Raw genomic sequence first — 11520 nt, 5'->3', positions numbered from 1 at the left:
CTGGTTAAGGTTAGGATGGGGGTGAGGGGAAGGTTAGATTGCAAGAGGGAAAAGGGTTAGGGTTAGGGTTAGGGTTAGGGTTAGGGTTACAGTTTGGTTAAATGTCCGTTTTACTGCCGGTGTCAGTACCGCACAGCGCGTCGCCTCCGCCTCGATCCAGACGCGCAGAGGCTCGTCACCTGCTGTCTTTTCTGAGAGCTGCATCTTGTCAGTCATTATCACGTGACAGCGACTAGTTGATGACAGGCAAAAAAAGTCACTACAGAGCCGTGAAGTCGACTAGTCGACTAGTCGACTATTTCGTACAACCCCTAATATATATATATATATTTAAATTCACTTTCACAAAAAAAGTCGTTAAGTTGATTAACCATCTCTGAGCTGCAGTGGTGGCTTCAGTTTTCCAGTAAAGGAAGTGAACCACATTTTTGGTGCAGTAATTAGTTAAATCATTGGTAGCAGCAACAACGGTTCTGGGTGATCTGTTTTCATATGAACAATGATGAAGAAACACTGAATCAGATTTTATGAATCAAATGCCAGATACATCATTCTTACTTTGTTCATGTACAGGCAGGGGGTTTGGCTCAAAAGATGAAGGCGTTTAAACCCAAAACAGTCGTTCGGGGTTTGAGTTCTGAATGTTTACACACACAAAACATATAATCTTGCCAACAAAAACAGGTTATTCATTTCCACACATTCCATCAAAAAGGTTCAGTCAAGCAGAAACACCTGAGGGGTGCATCCCCCCTCTGCAGGACTTCTGAAGGAATAGATGTGAGTATTTTCTCCACTACTGGAGGGAAAATTGCGTGTCTGATTTGCAGCACATCTCTCGGGGCTAGGTCTAGTGACAAAGTGACACACATTCCTGTGTATAGCAGTCATGCTCCAGTTTGCTGCAGATGCATATTTAGCATGCTCTGTATGAGCCAGAAGCTGTGTACTGGCTCACGACTCCAACGAAGTGGCTGCTTCCTCATCAGCAGCTTTCTGCCTGTGGACCTGATGGTGGCCTGCTTTTACACGGTGATGAATAGGGAATCTGCACTCATTTATTGCTCCAAACATCCATTAGCTCATAATTAGGTTTTTATAAGCTTTGCTGTTTGTGTTAACAAGTGATTGAAATGTTGTGAGGCCAGCTGTTGTTTTTCCTAATAAATGACAGATTTTCCTTCCAAATTCAAATTTTAATCTTGATAATCATCAGGATGACAACTGCTGCTAACAAGTTTGTTAAACAGAAGGAACAAAAGTTGTTGACATCAAATAACTGAACATATGTACAAAAACAAATTCTGAATTACAGAGTCACGAGTTTGATGTTATTGACCAGTGTCTTAAAACTTGTTATAACAAGTACCACCTCAGAACATACTAGTCTCTCGGAGTACCACCTAATGTTATAATACAGTAGTTCACTTCATCAGTTGCACAGTTCACAGTTGGGATGGAGAGATTCACCAATCTGAGCCGGTAGTTCATTGATGGCATTGGCGATGTGACTACACCGGTAGCATCAGTGGGCATTGGATACAGAGGATGTCTAAATCACAATGTAACTTTCGATGAATGCATATCATCAGTAAAAAAACATGGTTATATTGATTACTTCATACTTTGCCTGCTATGGTCTAATTTTTGCGAGGTGCATTGAACGCACCATCAGTATCTTTCAGCAGAAGCTAGGAGGTACACAGCTTCAATGAGAAAAACAAACCATCCTCGGTCATATTAACCGAAGTGCTTCCTCTCTTAACTTGCCAAATAAAATAAACTCCATGAAAACCACAAACTACATAGTGTTGACACAGTCTCTGGTCTCCGCAGCACTAGTGCATTCTTCCAAGCATTTTAATTGACCCCAAGACCCCAATACTCAAAACCTTCAATAAAATTTAATAAATTCTCGAAAATCTCGAATTATCTCTGGCAGCTTGTCCATGGGCGCTGGGGCATCGCCCCACCAGTCTCACAGGAAGAAAAAGATAATTGGAACCACATATGGTTTTGGTGTAAAATCCTTTGGTTATTTTCTAAATAAAAGACTTTTGCTGCGATGCAATTTCATATCCATGTAGATTACACCAATACAGGTGACCCAACGGTTATTTACTTCCAGCATCATTCCAGAAGTGCAGCAGTGTGATTTTCTTTGCTTTAATTCTGGCAGTGGAGTGGGACAACATCATATACTGTATGACATCAAACAGTGATATAAAATGGGATTACTTTCTTTTTGTTTTAATGGTGGATGGCATAAACAAATCGTGACCTTTGAAGTCTCGAGGTATTTTGAGATCTCACGAGTCCAGCGAGGAGCATGAGAATAGACTTCACTGATCCCACAGTGAGGAAATTCACTTGTTACAGCAGCACAAACACTTAAGAGAATAATTTGAAGAAAAAATAATAACAAAGGTACTAGTATATATACATTGGCAGAATAAGTTATTATTGTGAACTTTGACCACTAAAAACCAGGAGTAAAAAAAAAAACTTGGGTTCCAGAACTATGCAGTATAATGGAAGGGACATAGACATACCATGTAAATCTGGTATTACACAAATATTGAACACATACTGAGTATTACATTGATGTTATTGTGTACCAGGATAATGCCAGTACCAGTTAAACGGAGGAGTTGTCCACTCTTACTGCAGAAGGGATGAATGGCCTACAGTAGTGTTCTGTTTTACATCTGGGATGTTTCAGTCTGCCTCTGAAGGAGTTGTCCATGGTCTCCACAGTGGAATGCAGTGGGTAGGAAGGTTTTTTTTAAATGGAGATCATCTTCACCAGCATCCTCCTGTCACACATCTCCTCAACTGTATCCAGTGGGCAGCCCAGAACCAAGCTAACTTTCTGAACTAGCTTGTTCAGTCTCTTCCTGTCTCGGTCAGAACTGCCTGCACCTCAACAGATCACTGCAGAGTGGATAACAGCGCCAACCACTGAGTGATAAAAGGATTTTAGCTGATGGGAATTTATTCAGAAGGACCTTAGCCTCCTCAGGAGGTGGAGGTGGCTTTGGCCCTACTCATACAGAGCATCTGTGTTGTTGGACCATCATCTTCTGCTGCAGTTGACACATCTGGATGGTGTTAAAGGCACTTGGGAAGTCAAAGGACATGATTCTCACGGTGCTTTTTGCATCTCGAGGTGAGTCAGCGCCAGATGCTGCAGGTAGATGAGCATGTTTGGTTTACATGTAAATTGCAGTGGACCTATTTCCAGGCTCACCACTGGGGCTGGGGTATTTTATATGTCATGGAGGTAAACACGTTGGTAAAAGGAGAGTTGCTTTGTTTTTGCTCTGTTGGAAGTAATCCTGTCTGTCACCTTTTTATTTTGTCGCTTCTGCTTTCTATTCATGTTTTTTTTCTATTTGATCCAAAAGATTTCTAATGTCTAACAAATAGATTTTATTTCAGCAGCAGAGTTAGAAAATAATGGAGAATTCCAACATTCCAATGTGACACACAGCCTGGAAAATCCAGGTGTCAAACTATCAACTTTCCAAATGGTGAACAACGGTCCCATCTCATGAGGTGTTTGTTTCCGACAGAGTTGGTAAGAATAAAACAACACAGATATCACTTCATCTTCCAGTGACATGTTGTACCTTCAGGTGTTTTATAAAAGATCCCAACTCTGTCACACACTGACAGTGACCACAAGCACACCTCCAGGTTTTTTAAAGATTACTGCAAAAGAAAAAGAAAGAGATAATGTGCTATCGTTCATCTCTTGACTAACTCAGTCAGCTCAACCCCTTAAGACCTTTTAGGGATGCGTTTGGTTTGAGGCTGAAGCTGCAGAGTTTGCAGAGATGTGATCAAAACTAAAGATGGTTGCTTCAAGAAAAACAATGTATTCCCTGCTTTTGCAGTTCTGTGCTTCCCCCATATCATACAAACGTGTGCGTCAAAGAAACTTCAACATTTTACAGCAAAGTTTTCCTTAAAAAGCTAAAATGGAAATATTTTCTCTTTTCATTCACACTGTGATAATGCCCAAAAAAAAAATCTTGCAAAACTGAAGTGGAGTCAGATTTTAAAATGTTCACTTTTTATGTATCTTATTTTTCTGTGGGGAGTCATGTAATTATTAAAACTTAATTAAGGCGTCTTCCTCCGCTTTTCCGGGTCCGGGTCGCGGGGGCAGCATCCCAACTAGAGAGCTCCAGATCGTCCTCTCCTGGGCCACCTCCACCAGCTCCTTCGGCAGGAACCCAAGGCGTTCCCAGACCAGATTGGAGATGTAACCTCGCCAACGTTTCCTGCGTCGACCCGGGGGCCTCTTGCTGGCAGGACATGCCCGAAACACCTCCCCAGGGAGGTGTCCAGGAGGCATCCTGATCAGATGCCGAAGTTACCTCAACTGACTCCTTTCGATCCAGAGGAGCAGCGGTTCTACTCCGAGTCCCTCCCGAATGTCCGAGCTCCTCACCCTATCTCTAAGGCTGAGCCCGGCCACCCTACAGAGGAAACTCATTTCGGCCGCTTGTATCTGCAATCTCGTTCTTTTGGTCATTACCCAAAGCTCATGACCATAGGTGAGGATTGGGACATAGATCGACCGGTAAATCGAGAGCCTGACTTTTTGGCTCAGCTCCCTCTTCACCACAACAGATCGGTTCAGCATCTGCATCACTGCAGACGCTGAACCAATCCGCCTGTCGATCTCCCGATCCCTCCTACCCTCACTCGTGAACAAGACCCCGAGATACTTAAACTCCTCCACTTGAGGTAGGAACTCTGTCCCAACCTGGAGTTGGCAAGCCACACTTTTCCGGTCGAGAACCATGGTCACAGATTTGGAGGTGCTGATTCTCATCCCAGCTGCTTCACACTCAGCCGCAAACTTACCCAGCAAGAGCTGAAGGTCAGAGCTGGATGAAGCTAGGAGGACCACATCATCCGCAAAAAGCAGAGACGAGATTCTCCTGCCACCAAACTCGACACACTCCACACCACGGCTGCGTCTAGAAATTCTGTCCATAAAAGTGATGAACAGAACCGGTGACAAAGGGCAGCCCTGGCGGTGTCCAACCCTCACTGGGAACAGGTCCGACTTACTACCGGCTATGCGGACCAAACTCATGCTCCTCTGGTAAAGGGACGGAATGACCCTTAACAGAAAGCCACCCACCCCATACTCCTGGAGCGTCCCCCACAGGGTGTCCCTGGGGACACGGTCATAAGCTTTCTCCAAATCCACAAAACACATGTGGACTGGTTGGGCAAACTCCCATGCCCCCTCCATCACCCTTGCAAGGGTACAGAGCTGGTCCATTGTTCCACGGCCAGGAAAAAAACCACATTGCTCCTCCTCAATCTGAGATTCAACTATCAATCGGAGCCTCCTCTCCAGTACATTGGCGTAGACCATGGTTTCTCAACCTTTTTCAGCTAAACGCCCCCCTAAGTCATGCTGAAATGCCTTACTGCCCACCAATGCAGAGAATCAGAAAGTTTTTTGATACAAAAATCATGATTACAAAAAAATAATTAAATAAATAAAAAACAATTTGAAACTCTTTAATACAAATATGTCATAAAAAAAAGGATCATAAAAAAATTGCTTAAAGTGGAGTCATCATCGCTGTGGGTAGATTAGTGAGACCCTTGTCCCTGGTGATTTGCTGCAAGTGTTTTTGTGGATGGATTGAGAGACGATAGCTTGAGCCGTAGTGCACCTGAGGCTATCAGATTTAGCCGGTTTCGGTATTTTGATTGCATGTACAGTACCTGGCTGAATCCCTGCTCAACAAGATAAGAAGTGGGAAATGCTAGGAGCAGAAGCAGGGCTTTTTCCCACAATGTAGGAAAACGGTGGCCATGCACAGTCCACATCACTTGCCAGCCAGATGTGTGAAATGTAGCTTGTGCCTCCTCATCATTTTGTAAGTCAATGAGATGCTCCTGGATTATGGGTTCCTTTTCAAATACATCCACCTGAAAAGGCTCCAGAATCCAGTAAGGCACTTGCAGGTTCTGAAGGTCCCTGAAGCGGAGCTCCATGTCAGCTTTGATCATCCGTAAGTGCTCGGTGTAACACAGCAGTTCCTCATCAGTCAACTTGCTTGACACCTGAAAGCACATACAAAGAATAGCAAAAAGATTTAATTTAAGGCAGAAAATAATAATACAACAGAATAATAATAGAATATTAGAATAATACCGTGGCCAGACGAGGGAAGTGGTTAAACTGCCGGCGGCCTACAGTCTCTCTGTACAGGTCCATCTTGACAAGAAAACTGCAGATGGTGGTTTTAGAGTGGACCAGTGTCACCCCATTTCCCTGGAGCTTGAGGGTCACCTCGTTCATTTTTTCGAAAAGGTCAGCAAGGTAGAAAATGTCACATTGGCTGGAAAACAAGTTATTCCTGAGATCTACATCTTTGGTCCCAAGAAACTCCAAAACTGTGGCAAAGAGCTCACAAAGACGAGACAGGCAGTTTCCTCTGGACAGCCAGCGAACCTCCGTGTGCAGCAGCAAGCGCTCAAACATCTCATCATTTTCACTGCAGAGCTGTCTGAAGAGCCGGTCATTTAGCGCGTGGGCTTTGATTTTGTTAATAGACTTAACTGCAAAATCCAGCGACTTGTGAAGTTGAGGGCTGATGTTTTTAGCCACCAGGTTGTGACGGTGAAGAATACAGTGAACAGTAAGAATGTCTGGCGCACGCTCTTTCAGAAGAGCAATGAAGCCTCTGTACCTGCCCACCATGGCGGGAGCACCATCTGTGGCACAAGCAAGAAGGTTGCTGAAAGGTATAGACTTCTCCTGAAAATATTCTTCCAGCGCGCTGAAAATAGTCTGCCCTCGTGTGTCAGTTATGAGATATTTTCCAAACAAAAACTCCTCGGTCACTCCACAGTCTGATAGATAACGTACATAAGCCATTAACAAAGCATTGTTGTCCCCTGTTGTGGTCTCATCCAGCTGAATGCTGAAACAATTGACACGGAGCGTGGCGCTGAGCTGCTCCTCAGTATCAACTGACATTTCTTTTATCCTTCGCGCCACAGTGTCATTGCTAAGTGGAATTGCGTTTACCACTGCTGACGAGTCCTGTTCCATGACTGTAGAGACAGCCTCTTTCACTGCTGGAAGCACTAGCGTTTCCCCAACTGTGAACGGGAGCCCACTTTTAGCTATTAGCAACGAGATATTGTAGGAAGCTAATAATCCTCGGTCCAGTAAATTCGAGCTTCGAGCAAACATACTGCTAATGCTACCTCTCTTAGAGTGTCTCTCTTTAATTACCTGAAAATAGTTCAGTTCCTTTGAAGCTTTGTCTGGATGCATTTTGGGCAAGTGCTCCTTAAGCCGGGAGGGTTTCATTGCTTTGTTTGAAAAAACTTGTTCACAAAGCAGGCACATGGGGAGTTGTGGATTCGTGGGTGAAGGAATAAATCCATACCGAAGGTAATCCACATTGTACTGTCGACACTTCTTTTTATTCTGAGCCATTGTCCGTTATGAATATCCTGTATCGCTAGCGCCAACCATTAGCATCTCAGCGCCCCCTTCAGTGGCAAAAAACTTTCACCGCCCCCTTATATAGTCTGAATGCCCACTGGGGGGCGCTACAGCCCCCGTTGAGAAACCTTTCCAGGAAGGCTGAGGAGTGTGATCCCCTATAGTTGGAACACACCCTCAGGTCACCCTTCTTAAAGATGGGAACCACCATCCCGGTCTGCCACTTCACAGGAACTGCCCCCGATGACCACGCAATGTTGCAGAGACGTGTCAACCACGACAGCCCTACAACATCCATAGTCTTGAGATACCCAGGACAAATCTCATCCGCTGTCACATTATGGGGATGGTTTGGACCCAAAAATGCAGATACATAGGATGACACGAGGCAGGAGTTGATATGTAAAGAAAAAATCCTTTTATTGTAGGAAGAACAAAAATAAATCCAAATGTCAGTGAGCCAAAATACAAAAGTCCAGAAGAAACAAAAGCTCACCTAGAGCACAAAACTGGGATGAGGCACAAAGCTCACTAGAGCATGAACAAACGCTGACAACAATATAACAATGGACCGACAAGACACTGAGACAAGTCAGGGCTTAAATACACTGGGGCATAATGGTGGGATGATGAGCTGCAGGTGTGAGGGGAGAAAACCAGGTGAAAGTGATAACTAATCAGGGAGGAGGAGCAGGAGAGGACACCAGACATAACTGGGAAAGGACACACACACACACACACACACACACACACACACACACACACACACACACACACACACACACACAACTGGAATAATAGACCTATGGAAATTATGGTGGGGAGACTGAAGGAACACAGGACCTGAGAGGAAATATCTGGAGGGCTGAAGACCAGGGGACACAAGAGGAATACAAAGAGACACAGACACAGACCATGACATCCGCCCCCGGGGCTCCGCCGCTGTGTAGTTGTTTGACCACCTCAGCAACTTCTGCCCCTGAGATTGGACAGTCCATCCCTAGGCCTCCCTGCTCTGGTTCCTCCTCGGAATGCGCATAGGTGGGATTGAGGAGCTCCTCAAAGTATTCCTTCCACCGTCCGACTATAGCCCCAGTTGATGTCAGCAGCTCCCCATCCCCACTGTAAACAGTGTGAGCAAGTTGCTGCCTTCCTCTACTGAGGCGCCGGACAGTTTGCCAGAACCTCTTTGGACCCGATCGATAGTCTTTCTCCATGGCCTCACCAAACTCCTCCCACGCCCGAGATTTTGCCTCAGCAACTGCCACTGCTGTACCCCGCTTGGCTATCCGGTACCTGTCTTCTGCCCGGGGAGACCTGCAGACCAGCCACGCCCTGTAGGCCTCCATCTTCAGCCTGACAGCTCCCCGAACCTCTGGTGTCCACCAGCGGGTACGGGGGTCACCAACACGACTGGCACTGGCCACCTTGTGACCACAGCTAGCAACAGCCGCCTCAACAATCGCAGAGTGGAACAAGGCCCACTCGGACTCAATGTCCCCCACTGCTCTCGGGACGTGGTCAAAGCTCTGCCGGAGGTGGGAGTTGAAGACCATCTTGACAGGTTCTTCTGCCAGGCGTTCCCAGCAGACCCTCACTATGCATTTGGGTCTGCCAGGTCTACGCGGCATCTTCCCCTGCCATCTGATCCAACTCACCACCAGGTGGTGATCAGTTGACAGTGCCGCTCCTCTCTTCACTCGGGTGTCCAAAACATACGGCTGCAGGCCAGATGATACGACTACAAAGTCTATCACCGTCCTGCGACCTAGGCTGCCCTGGTAAGAAGTGTACCGATGGGCATCCTTATGTTCGAACATGGTGTTTGTTATGGCCAAACTGCGGCTTGCACAGAAGTCCAATAACGAAACACCACTCGAGTTCAGATCAGGCGGGTCGTTCCTCCCAGTCACACCCCTCCAGGTCATGCTGTCATTGCCCACGTGAGCATTGAAGTCCCCCAGCAGGACAGTGGAGTCCCCAGATGGAGCACTATCTAGCACTCGTCCCATGGACTCCAAAAAGGGTGGATACTCTGAACTGATATTTGGCCCCAAGCACAAACAACAGTCAGGACCCATTCCCCGACCCGAAGGCGCAGGGAAGCTACCCTTTCATCCCCCGGGGTAAACCCCAACACACAGGCAGAGAGTCTTGGGGCTAACAAAAAGCCAACCCCAGCCCTCCGCCTCTCACCCGGAGAAACTCCAGCAGAGTGTCCAACCCCTCTCAAGGACTTGGGTTCCAGATTTAATGCTATGTGTCGAGGTGAGTCCGACTATATCTAGCCGGTACCGCTCGACCTCTGCCACAAGCTCCTGCTCATTCCCCGCCAGCGAGATGACATTCCATGTCCCAAAAACCAGTTTCCTTGTCCGGGGGTCGGACCGCCAAGGCTCCTGCCTCGGTCTGTCACCCGATCCACTGCACCGGACCCTTCATGTTCCTCCTGCAGGTGGTGGGTCCACAGTTGGATGAGCCCACGTATCAGGTTCGGGCTGGGCCCGGCCGGGTCCCATGGGCGAAAGCCCGGCCACCTGGCGCTCGCTCACGGTCCCCAACCCCAGGCCTGGCACCAGGGTGCGACCCCCGTAACCCTCCGGGCCGGGTACTCCGACTCTTTGATTGTACATCCATGAAAGATCCTCTGAACCGTTCTTTGTCTCACCCTTCACCTAAGACCAGGTTGTCATGGGAGACCCTACCAGGGGCACAAAGTGCCCCAGACAACATAGCTCCTAGCAAGGGCGTAGGAACCGGGGGGGATGGGTGGGACGTGTCCCCTCCAATATTTGACAAACGCGCATTCGTCCCCCCCAATAACATGGAGAAGAAAAAGAGTGATTTTGAAATATTTGACTCGCGAGCTTTTATTTTGAAAAACACCGCAGACTTCTCTCCGACACAGCCCCTCCCCTCAGGGAGTAGACAGGCTGGCTGAGTGAAGCAGGAGTCAGAGCCGGGGCAGACACAGGTGTCAGACAGACGGCAGCAGCTCAGCGAGTTCTTCTCATGGGCAAAAAAAGAAAGAAAGGAATTGTGAGTTGGTAATAATTTAGTCCAAGAGTATAATTGTATTTCTGGTCAAACGCTAAAATGGCTGACTAGCGTAAACATCTTCCTAGTTAGCATTAAACATTAAACAACACTTCTAGTCAACAAAAAATGGCGAATTTTACAGTAACAGACAAAAACCATTTGACACGAAATAAATAAAGTAGAATCTCCACATAAAAATGGAATTTGTAAGTGTGATTGTTGCTTGTTTGTGACATTCTCATCACATTTAATTTTTAAACCTTATTCATGTCACTTTTTTCATATAAGAGACCAGAGGAAGTTCAGCAGGAAATGATGAAGAAGGTGAGACAGGCAGCGCCAGACCTGCTGAGGGAGAGACAGGCAGCATCAGACCTGCTGAGGTGCAGGTAGGTGCTACAGTGGAGTGAGATTTTAGATGGTTGATGATGAGAGGAAGATTCGAGCATGATAACAAGTGAACACGACTAAATAATACTATAACAACCATGATTTTAATGTTCCACTAGTCATCCAACAGTATTTTTACTCCTTATCCCTGTCCACTGTTTTTATATTAGAGATCAGATGAAGTTCAGCAGGAACCAGTTGAGGGTGAGACAGGGAGAGCCAGACCTGCTGAGAGTGAGACAGGGAGAGCCAGACCTGCTGAGAGTGAGACAGGGAGCACCAGACCTGCTGAGGGGGAGACAGGCAGCTCCAGACCTGCTGAGAGTGAGACAGGGAGCGCCAGACCTGCTGAGGTGCAGGTAGGTGCTACAGTGAAGAATGAGATGGCTTTAGGTTGCTGATGAGAGGAAGATTTGAATGTAATAATAAGTGAACACAGTTAAATATATGTAATCCCATTACAAGTAGGGCTGGGCAGTACGGTTTAAGAATAAATTACATTCTGTATACGCTTCCTTAGAAATATTAGAAAAATAAGTGTTAAACTCTGCTTTCTGGTGCATTTAGACTGCAATTTTGGCCACTGTTTGTTT

At 46.4% G+C, this 11520-nt stretch overlaps 1 protein-coding gene across 1 annotated transcript; it reads right to left on the bottom strand.

Moving 5' to 3' along the window:
- Positions 1-5625: 5625 nt before the first annotated feature.
- On the bottom strand, positions 5626-7489 carry LOC129157040 (zinc finger BED domain-containing protein 5-like). The gene is made up of 4 exons (XM_070551972.1): positions 7255-7489; positions 6194-7146; positions 5869-6102; positions 5626-5772 (listed from the first exon to the last, which is right to left on the bottom strand). Exons 1-4 carry the CDS (start codon positions 7487-7489, stop codon positions 5626-5628), a joined length of 1569 nt encoding a protein of 522 aa, XP_070408073.1.
- Between the last annotated feature and the right edge of the window lie 4031 nt (positions 7490-11520).

The sequence above is a fragment of the Nothobranchius furzeri genome, chromosome 6 (genome assembly GCF_043380555.1).
Source record: "Nothobranchius furzeri strain GRZ-AD chromosome 6, NfurGRZ-RIMD1, whole genome shotgun sequence".
NCBI classification, from domain to species: Eukaryota; Metazoa; Chordata; class Actinopteri; order Cyprinodontiformes; family Nothobranchiidae; genus Nothobranchius; species Nothobranchius furzeri.
This window is presented reverse-complemented; position numbering and strand designations above follow the sequence as displayed.

Coding starts and splice junctions, on each gene's coding strand:
- LOC129157040 (XM_070551972.1), bottom strand. CDS start 7,489: ATGGCTCAGAATAAAAAGAAGTGTCGACAGTACAATGTGGATTACCTT. Junction 6,103..6,193: donor ACTTCCCTCGTCTGGCCACG/GTATTATTCTAA, acceptor ATGTGCTTTCAG/GTGTCAAGCAAGTTGACTGA. Junction 5,773..5,868: donor TTCACACATCTGGCTGGCAA/GTGATGTGGACT, acceptor CTTGTTGAGCAG/GGATTCAGCCAGGTACTGTA.